This window comes from Carcharodon carcharias, chromosome 17, assembly GCF_017639515.1.
Source record: "Carcharodon carcharias isolate sCarCar2 chromosome 17, sCarCar2.pri, whole genome shotgun sequence".
NCBI classification, from domain to species: domain Eukaryota; kingdom Metazoa; phylum Chordata; class Chondrichthyes; order Lamniformes; family Lamnidae; genus Carcharodon; species Carcharodon carcharias.
Window position 1 is genome coordinate 86,585,628 of NC_054483.1, and position 21,517 is coordinate 86,607,144.

Genomic DNA, 21,517 nt, shown 5'->3' on the forward strand with positions numbered 1-21,517 from the left:
GTCCTGCTTTTTGATTGCTTTCCTAACTCCCTCAAATCTGCTTTTAGAACCTCATCCCTCTTCCTACCTATGTGGTTGACACCAATGTGGACCATGGCCTCTGGCTGTTCACTCTCCCCCAGAAGAATGTCCTGCAGTCACTCTGTGACATCCTGGACCCTGGCACCAAGGAGGCACATCTATGTTCGCAGAAATGCCTGTCTGTTCCCCTAAATAACGAATCCTCTATCACTATTGTTCTTCCACTCTTCTTCCCCCCCACCTTCCTGTGCAGCTGAGCCACCCATGGTGCCATAGACCACGTACTCCCCTGAGGGACCATCACCCGCACTAGTATCAAAAATGGAAAACTGTTTAGTGAGCAAAATCGACTCAAGTATATCCTGCGCTACTTACCTGCTTCTCTTAGACTGCCTGGTGGTCACTCACCCCTCCCTGCCTGCATGCTCCTAAACTGCGGTGTGACCACCTTCCTAAACATGCTACCCACATAATTCTGTCCCTCATGGATGCACCACAGCAACTCCAGCTGCCACTCAACTTCCGAAACCCAAAACTCAAGCTTCTACAGCTGGTGACACTTCCTGTAGATATGTTTATCTAGGAGACATAGTGCGTCCATGACTTCCCACATTCCACAGGATGCACATTCTACTTGGTCAAGCTGCTCTGGCATACCTTAACTTTTACAAACTATTATGAGTAGAATAACTTACCAGTCCCTCATCAATCAGCTTCCTCCTCTGTACCAAAGTAAGAACCAAAGGTAAAACAAAGCACCTCTTTGTCCTTTTCACTGAACTCTGTCACTCATCAAACTCCCAGGTGCTCATTCTGTGAAGTCACACTCTGTTACAAGTTGCGCTAATACCCCTGTATTTAGACTAGCTGAGATTTAGATGAGTCAGCTCTGCTAGAAACCAGATTAAGCTAGCTACCTAATTAACTTAATACAGCTGCTCTCTAGTAGAGAGCTTGTTTATCCTTACTTAAGATTGGATTTAGAAATTTAAACTTTAAAAATTACTGTTTTAAGTTAATGCTAAATGCAAACAAAACTAGAATAAAACTCCCTCACTCAACAAACTCCCAGCTGAAAAATCACACTCATTGAATAAATTTAAGGCTGAGTTAGACAGATTTTTGGTATTTTAGTGAATCAAGGGATATGGGAGCAGGGGGTAAAGTGGACTTGAAGCTCAAGATCAGCTATGATCATATTGCATGGCAGAGCGTTCTTGACAGGCTGTATGGTCGTCTTCTGCTCCTAGTTCTTATGCTCTTATGTTCATATATCCGACAAGTATTCCTTCGTAGTTAGCTCACTGCACGTAATTCACACAGTGACCTTCCAACTTCATCAGAAGACAAAAGAGAAGTCGTCATTAGCTGAGAGAAGCAATGTTTTTGCTAAAATTATGCCAAGGACACTATGGATCAACTCACCTTTGCAGAGGAAAAAACTTCAAATACTTTTCTGTATTTCAGATTGATTGTAAGGTCTATGGTCCTCAAAGGGCAAACGTGGAGTTCAATTAACAAGCTCATTAGAACACTACAAGGGACTCGTAAAAGAATCATGAAGGCTCTTGGGAGTAAGGGAATGTAGGACTGATTAGTTCAAGGTCATTTTAATGACTGCCATGCAGGTTAAGCAAGATCACCGACAGTGGTTACTATAAGGAGAGGTCTAAATAAAAGGTTTCTGCATGAATTTATCTTGTTATGCTTGTCTACAGTTCAAAGCTTAGTAGTCCAGAATTTTTTGGTGCAGTACTCATTATAAAGGCATAAAACAATCTCTTAAGTGACCAATATGGCGGGCATGCCCATATATTCCATGGCAAATATGCAAGGCCCCCCCTTATCATAACAGCTCTTCCATATAAGCACCCAGGACATGCACCGGATATGTTTAAAATGTTCATTAAAAGGTTCAAATAAGGCTAAGACTCCTTTTTAAAATTTGTCCCATGTCTGACTCATCACATGATAAACTCATTCAACAACTTGTGGAACAAACAGGCAGCAAGGGCCTTTTCTCAATACTATTCCAAGGTCTTGTCCACTACATAGAGGTTAGTTACTGCTTTGTCCCTCTCGGTTGTTGGTTAATCTACGGACAGTTTTAAGTCTATATTCTGACTTGTACAACTGGCTTTTGACTTTGAGATTTTTGCTGGGCCACTTTTGGCTGCTTTTGTAACCATTTCACTGCAGTAATAGATGGCCTAGTAGATCAACCTTTGAGACTGGAAGATGAAAGGAAGCAATGGAGAACAGGAGTAACCTGGACCAGCTGGGAGAAGAGGGAAAAGGAGAGCACTGCACAGGAGATCACATACAGTGGATCTTCAAGGAGAGCATCTGCCTTATTTTCACTGACAAACAATGTGTCATGTCCTCTCCCTTCAAAGAGGAAGCTGTCACCAAGCTACATCAACTGCTGCAATCACAACTTGAGCCTCGAACCAGTCTGTGGTTCGCCCTGTCCTTGTGCAATCACTTGGTGCTCGTTTACCTATCGTGCTCCTGGGAACGTGATCTCAGTGGCCAAAGGCTGGGAGGTGAAAAGATGATGAGCTTCCATTGAGACACTTTGGTCAATGTGGAAAAGCTTGAACAGCTCTGTGCTTTGAGGGCTCCGCTGTAGATTGCAGCAACTTATCCAGATAGTCCAAACTGCCACAGCACATGCTATGTGGCACTAGCAAGGGCATTGGCAGAGTCGGTGGTAATGCAGCTGGCATACTGTCATCCAGAGAGAACAGTGAGTGCCTCGTATCTTGAGCCAGGCCACTCTCGTGGGACGGCCCCTCAGCACCCATATGGCTTTATGTGCGAACCACACGCAGGAATGATGTGATGCTCTGGAAACGGCTTTCAACACAGACTCTGAGAACCAAGATGGATCCTGTCTGAACTCCCACACCAACAATGTGAGCTATTATGGAAACAGTCAAATTGATCAACAGAGGTTCCATCATGATGGATGCACTGACCATGCGTTTCATGTTTACAGAGTAGTTGCCACACTCTGCATGAAACCCTGACACAAGATTGAACTGGACTCCTCCATTCTCTGAGTCATTAAACGCAAACTTTATGGCAGGCTACCCATTTCCTGTTGTATGCCCATCAGCCTCCTTCAGTATACTGAACCCTTGAATTCAACATCTGAGTCCTCTGCAGCAGCGTACGTTTTCTTGTCCTCTGGAGAACTAGCACCTGTGGTGTTCTAGCTGCCTGCTCTAGCTTTTGCAATTTGTGATAATTCAGTATATGAAGACCTCTCCTTAGGCTACCCTCTAGACCATGTCTAGTGTCAGTTTCCGAACTGGTGCTTGTTAGGGTCTGATCGAGAGATACTACATCTTCAGGAAGATTGACCTTCTCCTGAAGTGGCAAAGGGGCTTTCACATCTCCAGCTCCTGAACATGAAAGAGAAGAAGAGATTTACCTTTTAATCTGAAGGGAGAAGAAAGAGCTGTAGTTTGCAATACGGAAACGTATGGGATGGAACAGAAGGAAGAAAAGAAAGGAGGATAAAATATGAAGAAATTCTGCGCGATGTCTCCTCCAGTGATGCCACTCACATGGCTATAACCTTACAACAATCAGTGATAATCAACATGTTTCTTGTATGGGAAGTGGATGTGTAGGCAGGATCAGCGTTCTCCAATCGTGGTTTCTGCCACAAGTTATACACGACCTTCTCCTGCAAGAAAGAAAGGGATATGGTAGCAACATCCATGTGAGGTATTTAGAGAACGTGTACATGTCATGGTCAAATAGTTCGTGTAATGAGTTAGATGTGAGCTGTGAGGAAATGAAAGTTTCAATAGTGGAGAGAGGAGCATGTTCAGAGTATAGGGGTAGGAGGAAAAGGATATTGAGTGGAAGTGTGGTGCTGTGATTGTAGGAGAGGGAAGGGAAGCAGGAGAAGGAAGAATTATAAATACTGAAGCAGCAGCTGTGAGGAGATAGTAATTGAGGTGAGATCATTGAACTTCTTTTGGCAGTGTAGTCTTGTCCCAGGAGCTAAATTCATGGCATTGACCTATCCTCACTGGTGTAGGAAGAGTTGCTTGGATGGCTTTCTGACCTCTGGAGAAAACAGAATCTCCCTCCTATTGTTCACTGCCTGGATGCATTGCAGCTATTTCTTTCCATACAGACATATCAGGCTATCTACAGCCAAAGTGTACTTCTCCTTTATGAGATGCTGGCTGCCTTTAAGTAACGTCACTGAACCTCAATTTCCCTCCTCCCCAGCCCAAAGCCAGTAAATAACACTACCTTTCACACCTGTTCAAGTATGCAGGCAGCGCTATTTATTGGCCAGCAGCAACTTAACGTGATCACTGTAGCACAAGCTCCATGTCCTTGCCTGCCATTTTTGGGCACAACCAAATTGTTAGGTTAATGTAAGAATTAAACTGAATAGCCTCTGGTTCAGGGTCAGGATACTTAAGTATGTTGGCTGCCATATAATTGAAAATATGAAAATATGTTCTCCAAAACAGCTGCGAATCCAGAAAGGATTTTGTGACTTCCAGCAGACCCTTCTTGTAAAATTTATGGAGCTGCAGCCAATTTTCAGTTGGGGTACTGCAGAAATATGTGGGGCATCAGAAAATAAGTGTCAACAATTGTTTTTCCATAAGCCGACAATGTGTCATCATAAATAAACAGTTTTGCCTTCTCTATCTACTTATTTTTTAGATCTTTTACCTTCCTGCAAATCATAAGGCTGTAAGAAAAAATCTTATGTTTTGCTCGCCGGGGGGTAGATTCACAGGACAGCCACATGCTGGGATTGTCGATTAGAAGTGAAGTGAAGCTTCTACCTATATTGCTTGAAACAATGGAACCTTATTATAAAGCATCCCAGTAAAGATTCACAAAGTCGAGATTGGCATGATCTATCATTTTGAGGTCCTTCAGGGCGAGTTTCAAGGAGTCCATACCTGGGCATAATTGGCTGCTGCACCATAGGCAACCCTAAAGTCAAACTCTTGATCGCTATGTTCAGACAAGAGACAAAAATGTGCATGTAGGCAGTCAGTTGAAGAGTTCTATTGAGAAAGACAGGCAGACACTGGGCCCATCTACCTTAAGAACAGATCTGGCCAAACCCAGAACAAGCCTATGATAGGACAAGTCAAAAGAAAAGTGTTACATCACCCGCTAACCAGAACACTTAATATAGTTTATAATTTTCCTTATTACAATGAAGAATTGAAGTTACATTGAGGTAAGTTGTGATATACATCTAGCAACGAAGAAGTCCCCAGTATTGCGCTGAAATATTGACCTAGATTAAGTGTCAGAATTCTGAAGTGGGATTTCAATGCATAATCTTCTAAGCTCAGTATCATTATATGGTGTGTCCCCGCACTATATGATGTATATCATTCACTGGGTAATGAATATGTTACATTTTTGTGAATATTGTATATACATTCAGGAGTCCATAACATTTTGGAATCTTACCTAGATATTCCTATTGCTTTTGTCCAAATCAGTTACCTGTGTTAATTTTTTGACATTTTCATCATTGTACATGTGATTAGTATCTTGCAAGCCAGCAAATTTGTTAACTTTTCTGAAAATCCTGGAAGATCCTAGCTTTTATTGTAGTTAAATGATGCAAGAAGTATGGTAAAGCTGTTAGCTTAAAAAATTGAGCTCACAAAGCCAAACAGAAAATGGACACTTTGGGTTGGATTTGCCCATGTTCTTTGGGACCCCAATGTCAGGAACACGTGGGGGTCCTGAGCCTGCGCTTTCCTGCAGCAAGACCAATGGCACAATCCTCCAGGAAGCTACCTATTAAGAACGGCAGGCCGACTCTCATTTCTGCAGGCTCAATCTGAGCGTTGGCAGCTTTGTAGCCTCACTGGGAAAGGCGGGCACTGCTGAGGCAGATCAGGGACCATGAGGACACTTCAACATAGAAGCACCCTTAGAGGCGGAATACAAATTTGAAAAATATCAGGTTTCAAAGCTGTTAGGCCCCTCAGAGTACCCCCTCCACCTGAATCACTTGGGCACAGAGAGGGCCTTTCCCGCCCACAGCCTTGTCATTGGGGCAACGAGCCTCCACCTCTGAAGACCAACCACCCCCTCTCCACACCTCCCACCACACACCCGCCCCCAACCTGCTACAGGCATGCCACCTCCATCAAGCTGGGGGCCTCCGCAAGGCCAGTAAGGCTGCAAAATTGTCCTTCATTGGTGCCTTAACTGCATTAATTGGCTGCCTGTCCCTGGGATTGCTCCTGGGAGCCATACCAATGCAGATTCCCCTTATTTTCTTGGGGACAAACCTCTCCCCTCCCCCCCACATTGATCCCCTGTCTGCAAGGCCACCAGCACATGGCCAGGAAAATTCAGCCCTTTGACTCTGTAACTCCATCTTTTGACATTGGAAGATGGATTTGGAAATAGGTGCATTTGTATTGCTGCAGTGGGCCATAGTGGAATGGTCACCTTCTACTGTATAAAACCTAAAACAAGTAATGAGCTTGACACCACCATTGAATACTGTTGAATTCAGTCTACTGACAGGATTTGCTAAATGCAGTTCAAAGACAATCAATACATGGTACAGAGAGTTTTTCTTCACCTTTTTTAAACAAGAGCTTTATTGGGGAGTTAGTTTATTCACAGATTGCCACGAGCGTTAATGAGTGCCAGCGTCTTGTTTTGCCAGTCACCTAGATGGCTGTTGATAAAGATTTAGCATCATGTTCTAAGTGTCAAGGCTGTCAGTAGTGCTGAACCATTTGACCAGAAGAAAAAACGCACAGGGAGCTATTGATTACAGCTTCTCAGTGTCACTTGTTCACCAGGATTTAGGTATTGATGAGGCCTGGAGTGAAAACAAGTCCTTTCCCTGGTGGGCTCTACCCAGAAGTACAAAATGCAAAGTTAGAGAGAATATTCAGCTGCTACCTGAATCTAAGGGGCTCCAGTATTGATCGAAAGTCTCCTTCATGTTATTTTTATTCAAGACAAATCTATGGTTTGGAAATTTACAGTACATGAAAAAGTGAGCATATCAGACTAGATTTATTAAAGTTCATACCATCAGAATGAAAGATGCTATGAAAAACAAGCTACTTAAAATGCTCCGTTATCACTATTATAAGCTTTATTTAAACAAAAGATTGAAGAATCCAACTTCTCAAATGTTTCATGGTTTACTACTATGGAATTTAAAACACAAAACCTTATTGGATTTTGAAGTGCAGCTGCTTTGGATGGAGGCTTCAGCTCTGGTTTAGCCTTTTCAAAGTTGATCCAAGACCCAGGCCATTGAAATGGTAAGCTAAAAGGAATCACCAGATGAAAATGTGGTTCTGCTCAAAATTGTCTGGTTGCTGATGTGGGTACAGACCTCATGACAAGGAAATTTTAGGAGGAACCAGTGATGGATGTTGCCCATTTGCATATTTGACTTGATTCATTTGACTTTGAGTAAAATACCCTCAAAATTAACATGACGCCAGTCCCCCAGTGGGTTAGCTGGTTGAAGCACTGAGCAGCAAACCACAAAGGCCTGTGATTGGTCCCCAACCTGTCCTGAGTTAGCCGATTACAGCCAGTGCATCAGTAATGACAATGCAATTGGCTTCAGCACTCCCATTCATTGTCTGTGATGCCTGGTAGAACAGTCTGAGCACATGAAAGATGTTATATAAATGTCCTACCTTTATTTCAATTTCTTTATTTCTTCCCTAAAGGATTTTCATGTGTGAAATTCTACCCACTGAAGGAAGTCAACACCTAGAGAAAAGGATAAGGGCAGTGGAGGGAAAAGGAATGGGTGGGGGAATTAAAAAAGAGGTTACTGTTTCAATTAAAAAAGAACAAGATGAATACTAAGTTTAAAAAAAATCACACTTTTTATCTATTGTACACATTTTAATACTGCACCTGAAGTAAATTGCTTACCACAATCCTGATTATTTTCATGCAAAAAGCATATTTTTCTGACCTTCTAAAATAATTTTTCACACTGTCTTGATTTGCCAGTCTGAGAGCTATGGAAGGCAAGTATGTAGCCTGTTCACAAGCTTCTGTAACCAACAACTTGATTGTACTTGAAAACAGTGCATGTTGATACCACATTCTATAGGTTGTTTTCTCCCTCAATTGAGGGGAAATTATTTTACCGTTACTTCACACAAGTGTCTTATGGACTTGCAAGGAACATGAGCTCACTATGTATCAAGCTCAGTGGCACAGTCGTAACACCCAACCACCCTGCTGTGCCAGCAAGCTATTTGTACCAGTTTTTTAAAAATTGCTAAAGTCCTAGTGCTAGTGCTGCAATAAATATTTTAATATTCAATGAATCTGTTCTAAAGAGAGGTTATCAATCAAACTGAAACCATATTTCACAGATAGAAACAATCAATGATTGCTGTTTCTAGACATACAAACCGAGATTCATTTTAACACAATTGTAACCCATTTAAATGAATGAGTTAATAATTGTGTTGAATAGTGCACAAAGCAATGTTATACAAATGCATTAATCAGTGTAATAACGGAAACACCTAAGCCCCAAGGAAAATAAGTGATTGAAATTGGCTATTTACTGTTTAATTACTAAAATGTAATTTATTTTGTCCCTTTTTGTTTGGAGTGGTCATTCAATGTAATATAGCACTGTGGGGTATGGCAAATCATGATTTAAATATAATTTTAGGCTTAAATCTGTGTAATATTAGAGAATTTATGATGCAATCAAAAATATAAATTAAGTAAGGGAAAGCAAAAATTACGGTGGAATATGGCAAAATAATACAACTGGTACAATTATCTTGTTACCTTGACTGTATAAAGGCTCATTTCCCAGCACCATTTCTGTACCTTTTTATGGATTAAAAACAATTCCATGGAAAAGGAAGGAAAGTTCAAGGGTTACAGTTCCTCATACAATCTGTCATCGCATTGAATGGAAAACATTTTTACCACCAATGACAGTGATGAGAGCAAATGATATCTGTTTGTCTAGTCTAAGCATTCATCTGGTGTATTCCACAATTACATTCTAGACCTTATACATTCTTTTTAAGTGAAGTGCTTAATGTAACTTCTTATGGTTTCAGTGATTATATTTAATGAATTTCCACAATTCATTGAGGTCATATAATACTGCAAGAATCTTCTCATAAAAGACATACCGAGAACAATATTATAATAAATAAACACTGCTGTAATAAAATTAGGTAAAATAGGACTTTGTTCATATTTGCAATTAGTTGAGGAGTTAATTGCTTTACTTTTATTTTTATTGAACTATATTCTTACTGAAACAGTGGACAAGCTGCATGCAGAAAAATGTTGGATCTTACATAATATACACTTAACCCTTGCTATACCTGTTTGAAAATTGAAGTAACAGGACATATTTATTGATTAGTGAAGCCTTTCTATCATACTAAAGAATGAAGTATAACACTTAAGTAGGATTATTTATTGCATTGGACTAATGGCATTATGGATGATGGCACAATCATTTCTGCTAACATTTTGCTATTTAATGTTTAAGTTGTGAACACCCAATTTAATTCTATGGGCAGGATTTTTGAGTCAGCAGGCGGCCATGATTGGCGTACCTGGGAGTGGCCAGGGAACGGCCCCCGACCGCGTTTTCACGCTAGTTGGCCTATTAACGGCCAGCCAGCATAAAAAGTGCACTGCAAGACTCAGTGCTGCCGGGCTGAGGGGTGCGAGGAGGGTGAACGCTGAAGTCAGCACAGGCGCGGGGGAGCACGGAATGAAAGCTCCCTGAAAGCAGAGAGCTGCGTTAGGGAGCTGAAGAAATTAAATCCAATAAAAATGGATTGAAAAATCTGGAAAAAACGCCACGCATCAAAATGAGTCACCTTAACATATGAATGCTGAAATTTGTGTCCAAACATTTCAATCTTTTTTTTTAATTAACCTCGGAAACCTCATCCCGCCTTGGATGAAGTTTCCTGAAAAATGCAAAGGCCACCTGGCTGATTCGCCCGCCCGCCCGCCCGCCAACCATAATGTTGGACGGGCAATGAAAATTCCCAGTTAATTGCGCCATTAATGAGTTTAATAGCCCTCTTAGTTGTCAGCGGGCACGCTGCCAACTCTCGCGCATGCCCACTGACCGAAATATTGTGCAAGTGTACGATGACGGCGGGACGCTCACCCTACGTCATCACACACAATTTTACGCTTGAGCATATTGGGCGTGCGCCCGCAAGCTGAGCAAAAAGTTCTGGCCTATCAATTCTAGTTAGAGCTTACCTAATGCCTCGGTGTGTGGCACTGGACATTACTCCAAGAAGACGAGAAGTTCAATTTTTGGACTCCTCTCAGCAAAACTATAATGGGGATACAGTTATCCTAAGTTTAGAAATCCTTTAAGGGCAGGATCAGGTTTGTCCGTGACTTTCCCTCTCATCCCCCCCTTCCTCAAGTTGAATAGCCTAACAACTCTCACAACTCTCACTTTTTGGATAAAAGCAAAATACTATGGACGCTGGAAACCTGAAATAAAAACAGAAAATGCTGGAAAAACTCAGCAGGTTTGGCAGCATCTATGGAGAGAAGCAGAGTTAACGGACTTGAAGCATTAACTCTGTTTCTTGCCCCACAGATGCTGGACTGCAGCAATTCAAGAAGCGCAGCACACCACCACCTTCTCAAGGGCAACTAGGGATGGGCAATAAATGCTGCCCCAGCCAGCGAAACCCATGTCCCGTGAATGAATTTTTTTAAAAACGTGCTGAGTTTTTCCAGCATTTTCTGTCTTTATTTCACTTCTTACATTAAAAACGATAGTTTTGATGAGATACCAGAATCACTGACACATGTGAAACTATATGAAAGCAGCCTCGCTGTCTTTAGGAAAAGCCAATGTAAAGGAAAAAGATGGGATGGATAAAGAAAATGAAAGGTGACGTCTATCACACATGGCACCACTCTTCTAACCAACTTAGAGTGTTCATAAGCATTGGCAATTCCAATGTCAGCAAGCAGTTTCATTATCACTGCCTCCCAATGAAGCAAGGGTCAATTCAAGATCAGCCTACACCCACAACAAACTAAATGAATGCTCTTAAAAATTACAATGAAGTGAATGTGTGGGACAAGGAATTTGCAACACAATGCTTTCACCTCTGGGACTTGGATTTGAAACTAGTCAAAAGCCTATCTGCTGGCTACAAAGATTGTATGTCCCTTGACTCAAATGTCATTGAGTCATTCCCAACCTGACTACTAATCACGTGAGTCCACAGCATAAAACTCCCCATAATTTGATAGCAGTTATCACTAAACTGGCTGTCTCACTAAAATAGGTCACAAGAATGGCTCATGCTTGAAATGGAAAGGTCACATTGGTGCAGAAGGGAATCATCTTCCACATTAGGGTTTGAAGTACATTTGCAATAAAGCCAGCAAAATTTTATTATGCATCTATTTATGCTATATCTACGCCAAGGGTGCATATTATTGGGATGGGTGATTCAAGTGAGAAATTGTCCCATTCTCAAACACTGGCATGCCTTACTTCAGTGAACACACAAAGAAATGAAAGATTCAATATAACCAGGACATTTGGTCAATGCACGGGCAAAGATTGAACCGCCTGGTTTCCAAATAAGTTTCTTTGCACTTGTACCACATCTAGAGAAGATGTGCAGAAAAATTAATGAGACAAAATTGGGACCATTTGCACCTGTTTCTTTGAGTGTTACAAATGCCCTTAGATGTCCAAAATGGTATCCATGCCATTTGCAGACTTTTAGGCCAGGTTACTTTGGATACCAACAAAAAAACTGCGGATGCTGGAAATCCAAAACAAAAACAGAATTACCTGGAAAAACTCAGCAGGTCTGGCAGCATCGGCGGAGAACTCTTTTCTTCTCCGCCGATGCTGCCAGACCTGCTGAGTTTTTCCAGGTAATTCTGTTTTTACTTTGGATACCATATTGGTGAGGGTGCTAACACACATGAATGCTCTGACCAGCCATCAGAAACATGCAGAGCTGGCAGATCACGATGGCTGTCAGTGTGCAATGCTAATTTGACACCAGTGGTGCCACTTTAGTACTCAACATCCCAGCTAATTCCTTCTCTTAACCTCATCCAGTTGAATACATGTTCAGCAGCAGGAAGGACCCCTCACCAATATTATTTAAAGGGATCATCAACTACTTACAAGTTAATTGCTGATTTATCTCTTCTGCATGTTGCTTTGATTCTGCAAGTGTTTGGTGCTTTCTGTAGTTGTTTACAGTTGCAAATGTCTATAGGGGAGTGGTGGACCGGTGCTGAAGGACCTCTTACAGAATTCAAGGCTTCTGGTCAAACCAATTGCTCCCAGTCACACATGCACCAGTAGGTATTCTCTTTGGAATACAGCATGATTTGGTGAATGAACAAAGGTCACACAGAACAGAAAAGCTGCTGGGAGAGGGGAGAAAGGCTTTAAGCAGGAGGAGCTTCAGTAAGGCCATTCTTACTGAAATCTACTATCTGCTGGAGCCACAATTGCAACCTCAGAGCAGGACAAGGACCACATTACCAGTGGCTGTGGAGAGACTATTGTGATGAACTTTTGTGTGCCTGGCAGCAGTCTTGATGCATTCATCCTATGGCATTCCACTTTGTCAGCTGCATTTGAACCACAATAGCAAAGCCAAGGATAGATACTGGACAAAGCCTATCCATCAATAATATAGCTGATGACTGCCACATGAAATGTGATGGAGCAGAATCCTGACATGTTGAAACAATGCTTCAGCGGCCTGAACCACTCTGGAACAGCCGTGCCGTACCTGGTAGAGCGGGTATTGAGATTTGTGGTGGTCTGCTGGATGATGCACATTGTGAGGAGCCACCAGTTGTATGGCAAGAAGCCGAGGAGCAGAAACATGAGGAGGAGGAGAAAGAGCTTAAGAAGGAAGAGGAAGAGAGAAGATAACTTAGAACTTCTGCTTTGCAGACTGTATGTGAAGAACTGATCCAATTATTATACCAGTAACCACAACTCAAGTGTTCACTCATCAACAGTCTCACAGCTTACCTTCTCTCTGTCATTGATCATCATAATGCCTGCTTGTCTAGAATGCAAAATTAAAAGCTACCACAAAATAAACATCCTAAACCAAACTTATAAATCAAGTAATTATTATAGTTTACAAAACTCAATTGGTCACCTTCCTGCATTCCATTAGTTGGCTGTTTTCCATGTGCCTTTGTCTGTTCTAGTGCTTGTAAGCAACGTTACCCCAGAGGCTACAGTAAAGCTAATGAATGGCTTATGGTTTTTAGTGGAGGAGATTACATACAGCCTCGGAGGTTGATCCCAAATATCTCTGGCAATAGGCTGTACCATCTTTGAAGGGGCCACACAGTCTAGGCTGGTTGGCTGATGGGCCACAACAAGAGCACTGGCAGAGTAATGGGTGTGGATGGGTGAATGCTGTCTTCTTGAGAGAAGACAGCAGGTTCATGCTCTCTTGGATCCTTTGTCAATCTCCAGGGATACATGCCAGTGATCATAGTAATCTGTTGGAGAACAGATTGCTGAACCAATGTGACACCCAGCCAGGTCCAATGTACACTGTAATCCATGCATGATGGCAACAGTGTGAGCTTGTATGGCAGCAGGCTGACCTTGTATGACTGCAGCCTGAACTTCCACTGCAGCATTCGGGCGTTGGATGGCTACTGCTTGGCTGCAATGGATGCTGAGACATTGGCCATCAGACACAGCATCATGGTTGAGTCCATAAGTGTGCAAATGAAGTTGGCCGTCATTTCCATGCCGGAATCGATAGATATCAAGTTCTGCACAAAGTCCTGTGCCAAGTTGGTGCTGGAATCCTCCAAGCTCCTTGCCATTGATCTCACTTTCTGGTAGGCTTCCCAATGCACCGTCTTTTCTTGTGCATATCCATCTTAGGCTATCCTAACAAAGTTCTCACCTGAGCTGTCTGCAGTGGAAATCATGTGCAACCCCATCCCCTGGGGAGCTGGCACCCATGCTGTCCTTGCCTCCTGCCTGGGCTGGAGCCCACTGATACCCAGGAACTCACCACAACTCTGCCATTCTCTAAAGCTCATACAATGCCAGTATCTGAGCTAGTGGCTGCAAGTGTGAAATTGAGTGATGGTGTATCTTCATCGTTGTCATCTTACTGTTCCTCCACTGAATGACCAGTTTGCACTTGTTGGGCAAGGAGAAAGGTACAAAGGTTCTGGTGCAGTGGGGTAGGAAAGTGAGAGGCTCATTTTTACAACGTCTGCAGCTTGTAAATCAGAAGAGGGTGCAGCATGTGGTGAGATGTGTGAAGGAGGTTTAGGCGTGAGGGCACCATCATCTTTAACTCCGCTGATGCTCACAGCCTCACCAATGGGGATCCAAGTAATGATCTGCACATGTTCCTCCAAAAGGCATGCCGCCCCCTGACTGGGTGCTACCTCATCCCACAAGAGAGAGAGGGAAGTGTGTCGGTGAGTGATTTGGCTGTTGTGGCTGAATAGCTGCCAGTGGGTGCATGCTGTGATATGTGGATGTTAACTTTCCAATGGTGAAAAGTGTGTGAGAGTGTGGTGGAGTATGTGAACGTAAGGTATGGATATGCTTGGAATATAGTGAATTGGGCATTGTCTGTGTTTAGTATTGCAGTTGGTAGGATATGGCATTTGAAGATGCACTTACTGATCTTGACCATTTGTGTGAGGCCATTGCAGCACAGAATCTAGGTCCTTAAAGTTTGATTCCTGGCATTGACTTCTGCAGCTATCTGCTCCCGCTGCTTTCTGATCATGTGTCTGGAGGGACCCCCAGCTCTCTGCGTATACAGGTCATCTCTCCTCTTTTGCAACTCCTCCACCGAGACATCCAGTACAGCATCTGAGAACCTTAGAGCCTGCTCTGTCCCAAGTTGTGCCATTTCTGAATGTTTCACAGCTCAGATTCATTTCCGGCATGACTGATAGAACCTGACCTAACCATAATGCACCTCCCCTTTAAGAGATGCAGGCTAACTTTAAGCAGTGCAACATTACAGTTAATGGGTATGCTTTAATGGTGATCCCTCTGCCCATTTTCAGTGACTATCAAATTTAGCTCCTAAATGTTTCCTTGCCTTTTAACTTAAAATGCAACGGATTTGTTAATGTTTTTTGCACTTCAAACAAGTATTAACATAAGTAAAGTGCAATTGAAAATCCCCTTTTACAAAAGCTGTTATGACTGATTGCAGTGCAGATCCATTAAAAAATATGTTCAAGAGGTGAACATTTACAGAAAGAAACTAACTCCATATAAGTGACATGGTCACGAGCAATAATATCATTAATTGGGACAGGGGTTACAATGTTTGCTGATTTATGTTCGCCCCACTATCCACTCTTTTTTTTCATCCATTTCATTTTATAATCTGCCATTTTCCTCTTCCACCTACAGATAATCTTATGACATGCCAGAGTTAGTGGGCAATAGTTTTCAATTTAGCTAGTCATTGCAAAGCACCTTACAAATATTAGTGTTTTCTACTGATGCCTGTTGGTGTACGAGGTGGAGTAAAATTAGCAAACGTGCTGAAAGCCAAAGAAACAAAATCAAAGATTTTATTTTAATATGGAGCAAAATTATTGGTCCAGATTTTGTGGGAGGGCTTGATGGCTTTCTGCTAGCATTCAACTTCATTACTCCTCTGAAACTGACAAGTCTGTCCCTTGCTCCCTGCCACAGGCTGCGCTGTTAAATTCCCCACCCCTCCCACCCTCAAGCAAGCAATCACTGAAATGACTTGATGTGGTGTGAACCTTTCCACACTCACGGGCAGAATTTTACATTCCCCCACCAGCGGGTGTGTAAGCAGGAGGATGGCTGTAAATTTTCTCAGGCGACCTTTCCACCAGGCTCCCGCTCGCCCCGACCTCTCCAAAATTTTACACAGGGATGGACAAGGCCTAGGCTGGCCTGTTTGTCCTTGCTTCAGTTGAGGCCCTTAATTGGCCAATTATTGATCGCTTAAGGACTGTTTTCTGCCCTTCCTCAATTTTCAGGCTGGCGGGAGGAACTCAGGCATAGGTGGAAAGCACAAAAAGTAACCCTACTCGGGCCTCGGGCAGGAAGTGAGGGGGGTGGGGGGGTGCCTCCATCAGCAGCCTCCTTTTATCACCAGGTGCCACCCACAAAAGGACTGGTTCCTGCAGGTCCTACTCCCCTCTCCTCCTCCCCCCCCGCCCCCCTCCCCGGCCTCTCCAGAAATACCCCCACAACCACCCTCTGCCCACTGCCCTAAGACTCAACTCCCACCCCACCCTGAGACCCCCAAAACTTATCTGGTCCTGGACTCTTGGGACTTAGGCTCTGGGGACTGATTGCAGTCCCAGTCCTGTCCACTGCAGCTTCTGGCACTGCTGAGACTAGAGATCTGCCAGCCAATCAGATTGGCCAGCAGCTCTCTGAGGCAGACTTTCCCACCAGTGAGGGGCAGAAGTCCCGCCTATATCCAATTAACGCTTGTTGGAGCGTTAATAGCTGCTGTGCAGGCAGTATCAGTGGGGATGTTTTTCACCACTCCTTGGATGGCAGAAAGGGAAACCCTGTCATTGTAAAAATCCTGGCCTATATTGCTGCTAAAAACCCCATAAAAGTTGCACTTGTTCAATGAGGTGTACATGGTTTTTCACGGTGATTTGAGTAATAGGTATTGCTGAACAACAGATCTGGCCCTGAAAAACTCATTTTATAATCATACAGTGTCATTAAATGTGTTTTATGATTAATTATTAGATATTTAAACTATCTTCTTCATATTTTTAAAAGCAGTTTTTCCGATCATTTCAACTTCTGCCTTCACCCCATATGCATGCTCCATTCTTTATTCTCTGTATCATTTTTAATAAGTAATTTTGTTTTAGTGCATTTCATTTCCTGTTTGGCTGCTTGTAATAATTCTTTAATGTGATTGGCTGCTTGGACAATATTTCAATTGTAGAGATTATGTGGAATTATCATAAATTTGTTGCATTTTCAACTTCACCAAACATATTAACAAAGATGTAATTTTTCTGTCTCTGGTGTGAGTTAGAAAATATGTGGAGGATGCACTGAATTTGCAAGATACACTTTCAGAGGTTTGAATATGTTATTTATATGCATTTTTATTACACAACTCATAAAGTAATGCATTTCTGTGCATGAGATCAATAGAAGTTACCAAACCATTGTGTTTTATTCTTGCATTGGAAATGTAAATCACAATGTTTTGAAATTGAGACTATGATTTTTTTCCTCACTGCAAGCACTAGTTTCCGATGATATGTTAAATGCATTCCACTATTCTTTTTGGACTAAACAAAGGAGTATGATGTTCAAATTTTCACCACAATTTCTTCATTATGAAAAGAATGTTGTGCCATTCAGTGATCATAGTGAGCAGTTTGGGAGATTAGAAACTTTTCCATCTTTTGAGTTTTACTGCATCCAGTTTCATTGCAAGGGGTTTCCAGATATATATACTCAGCTGCATTTTGCAAATCTAATCTCTCTCCTGTCTGAGCCTTAGTATTCTAAACACATGCGGTAAGACCTTAAGAAAGCAGAGAAAGAGAAGAAAAAACATTCAGCCCACCAAACCCATTCCTTCCAAAAGCCAAATAAACCAGCTGTCATGAATCCTACCCAATTCATTTTATCTTTTGAAGAAAAGTTTCTCACTATCCCCAAAAGATGAATTAAACAAAACTTCAGAATAATTACCAAATCATAATCGGATATTATTTGTTGTTGACTTCATACTCTATTTGTGATGAATTCAATATCCATCTGGAAAATTAACATCTGAACTTTGCCAAAATGTCCACACTTCATCAGAGAGGCTAGCATTTATACAGCACCTTTCATGACTTAAAGACTTCCCAAAGGACTTAACAGCCAATGAAGTATTTTTGAAGTGCTGTTACTGTAGTAATGTAGAAGGCTGATTGGCCACACATGACCAACCTCAAACCTTAGCACGAGCTTGAAATCAGTTCAAGATTCTAGTCACAACGGGCATACATATTACATATCTGAATCTTGCATATCTAAAACATAGCTGTTACCTTCACAACTACTTCAATGCTCCTGTGGTTGGTTCACATGCCAGCACAACAGGTTTGCCTCTGCTTTACTTTAATCCATGAAAAAAATCTGAATTTAAAATATATTGCACATGTGCTAAATATACTAGGTGTGGATGAACATAGGCCATTTTGCTTAACCTGTATTTCAGCTATGCTGTATGAAATTGTGAGATCAAGGTAAATAATGGGTACAAGCAGCTGGAAGGATAAGGGCAAAGGGAGAAGGCTTTTCTATCAGCCAGCTCTTAAAACTAGTCCATTTCCAATCAGTTGATTTTCTGAAACTAATCAGAACACAGAAATGTGTTTCCAATGCAACTATTCAATGAAATGTGTTTCCAATGTAAATGCTAACTTTACCATAAATGTCCTTTTGACAAAGCTGAAATGTTCATGTGTGATAATATTTCAAATACTAATATCACACCTGCATTGCAGGTACCAATATCACAACTATCTCATTCAGTCTCACGCCTTCAGTCTAGAAATTCAATTTGTAGAACTTAGGAGATATATGCTGTAGCTGTATATAGCACATAAAATGGCAGTGCTCCAAGGAGCTGCTGATGATGGGGGGAGGGTGATTGAAGAGAGAGAAGCTTTGAGAGCATTGAAACTCCTATTCTGTGTTAGGTGTGAAATGAACCACACTGGAAGAGTAAAACTGTGCTATCTATTTGCTGTTTTATATTTATCCATGCTTTGTCTGTTTGCTAAAATATTTATTTGCAGCAACTGTCTAATTGCTAATTTATTAGTCTTCATGATTTTAAAGGTGATAATTTAGATAATGTTTATGCATATACCTCCCATAACTTAAAATAATGTTGTGGCCTGCATGATTGGTGTTTTACAATACATTTAACATCACTGAAGGAGTGTTACATTGCTTAATCGTGTGTGCAGTTTATCAAAATATCCCCAAAACAGGGTTTTTCTTGTATTTCCTGCCAATGCACATAGTCAGTATGACATACCTTCAAGCATTGAAGTTAACAAGCATATTCCATAGATCAAATGAAACTAAATATTGTTTTTAACATAAGACATAATAATGAATGATGCCCAGTCATATTGAGGCACTATTAAGCTACCTATTTGTCAATGAATTAAATATTTTAAAAATCCAGGTGTTCTGTGCATCTAGTCACAGTTCTTACATGCAAATGATGAACACATGTAGAATGGTTGAGCAAAGTTCCATTCAAAAGTTGCACATAATATAAATGCTTGGAATTAAAGTTTCATTTTGCTTCTGGTTATTATTACTACATCTGTCAGCTTATTTATAAATATTGTTTGAAGCACTATTGTGATGTACTGAATCTGAAAAGACTGTGTTACTTCTAAATTATGCTATTCAGATAAAACTTAATTCCAAATTTCCTTTACATGAATATGGGTACATTTTGCAAACTTTTCATCAGAAATAAATGATCAAACTCTCCTGATAGACTGGTAAAGTTTAATACAATTTATTGCAAAGTTAAGATGTCAGGTAAGTGATAAATATAGTAACTAATTTATTAATTACATAGTTCCGTGATATTTCTGGCATGGATTATAACAATTGCTGGTTATTTGGTGAATGGTTAAATGTAGCACTTGCAGATTATGTCTAATATTGGCAATCAACAGTAGCTTCATTAATATTCTTACCATGGTGAACAACATCACTCTTTAAGGAGTCACTCTGCATAGTCAGTTGCTACCAGTATAAATACATCTCAAACAATAATAAAATCGACATACTGAACAAAGCATGAACCCTATATAATGGAACAAATTCAACACTGTAATTTGTGACTCTTCAAAACTGCTCTTACTATCCTCTCACAGTTTATGATGTCATCTGATTGGCTACAGCTTTATAATTCACAACTAAATATCCCTTATTCCCTATATGTCTTTATTTTTATTTCAGCTGTGCAAAATTCTGTGAAGTGGCTATTATATCTCTGAGGTGATGTTTTAATAAGTAAAATTTAACAGATGTATAATGATTTTTTTTTTTTACATTAATCTCAGGTGCCAATTATTGTGCCCTGTCACAGAGTGATCTGCAGCAATGGACAGATTGGTAATTATATGGGAGGAAGAGGAAATCACCTCAAACAATGGCTACTGACACATGAGGAGCTTCTGAAAGAGAGCCGAAAAACATCTCGGGGACCTTGTCCAATCCTGCCACAGAGCTAGAATGTATGGCAACAATATTCAGAATAAAACAAGCTCTTAACACATCCACTATTATTTAGGGAATTTGTAAATATTTGAGTGACTTAAAAAGATAAAAGAAACTTGAGAGTCAGATGCATGGTGGCACCACTACTATATTAAAAAGCCTGGATCTATCCTGGGGGACGGTAGCCTTTCTTGTTTTTACATTTTACAGAAGAATGAGTACAGAGATCTGTGCATGTTGTGTATGTATGTTGTTCCCATCTACAGGCTTTTTTGTTCTATTTTTAATGCCCATTAAAGCAAGGATAAGGGAGTGGGAGGGGCATGGCAAATGTTAGGTGCAACTGCCCCTCTAAGGAAGCATCTGGCTCACCGAGGGGACAGCTGACAGTCTGGAGCTTGCGTGTTACTGGGAGCAAAATTAAATCCTGAGGCTTCAGCTCACACCTCTTTATTTCTGCACAGCATTGTATTTGTCCAGCACGGAAAACTGCACCTCAACCAAATGAGCGTCAATGAGAGCCCGGACCTCTTTGATGTTTGAGCTACTGAAATAATATTTTTGGTCACAAAAACATTGAAAAGGAAACAATTTTTTGCATGATGTCAATTTTTAAAAAAGTTTGTCACAGTTTAACCATTATAACATTTTTTTTTCTCCTGGAAAAGGTGCAACTTATACATTGCGTGTATTTTTCGGTAGTGGAGTCCTTTTACAGAAATTCTACAGACTGTTAAATATGTAAATGTTTCTCCTGAGCTGTGTATCTCTTGCAAGCCACATGTAATCTGATTATTAGTTTTGGTACAGAAACAGATTCCTTGAAGATTAAGGAAGGTAAAGATTGTACATGTTCAATTATTAAGAATAAAAATTACTTCAATTATATTCATGGAATATTTTCACTGATGTTATGGGGTCAGACTGAACCACAGACCTAAATCATATCTTGGTTAGTAATGTTTTTGTTGCCACACACTCTTTCATTCATAGAATCAGGTAAATAATTTGTGTGTTTTAGTTTACAGTTGTCCTATAGGTTCTTTTCCCATGGAAATTATTTTATTGGTTAGATGATTAGGTTGCGGAGAGGGACTCTCACTGGCATAGACGTTGTTTGAGCAACGACAGTTATCCTGCCCGGGGGAAGATGCATTTTCCTGCCCTTTCATGCTCCCATTT

At 41.1% G+C, this 21,517-nt stretch overlaps 1 protein-coding gene across 2 annotated transcripts in view; it reads left to right on the forward strand.

Moving 5' to 3' along the window:
* The window catches only part of mgmt (O-6-methylguanine-DNA methyltransferase), a 476,635-nt gene extending 455,417 nt beyond the window's left edge, over nucleotides 1-21,218 (forward strand). For both annotated transcript variants that reach the window (XM_041209841.1, XM_041209840.1), the window contains one exon: nucleotides 20,179-21,218. In XM_041209841.1, the coding sequence (XP_041065775.1) occupies nucleotides 20,179-20,349 (171 nt within the window). In that variant the 3' untranslated portion in view covers nucleotides 20,350-21,218. The remainder of the gene's footprint in view (nucleotides 1-20,178) is intronic.
* Nucleotides 21,219-21,517: the final 299 nt, after the last annotated feature.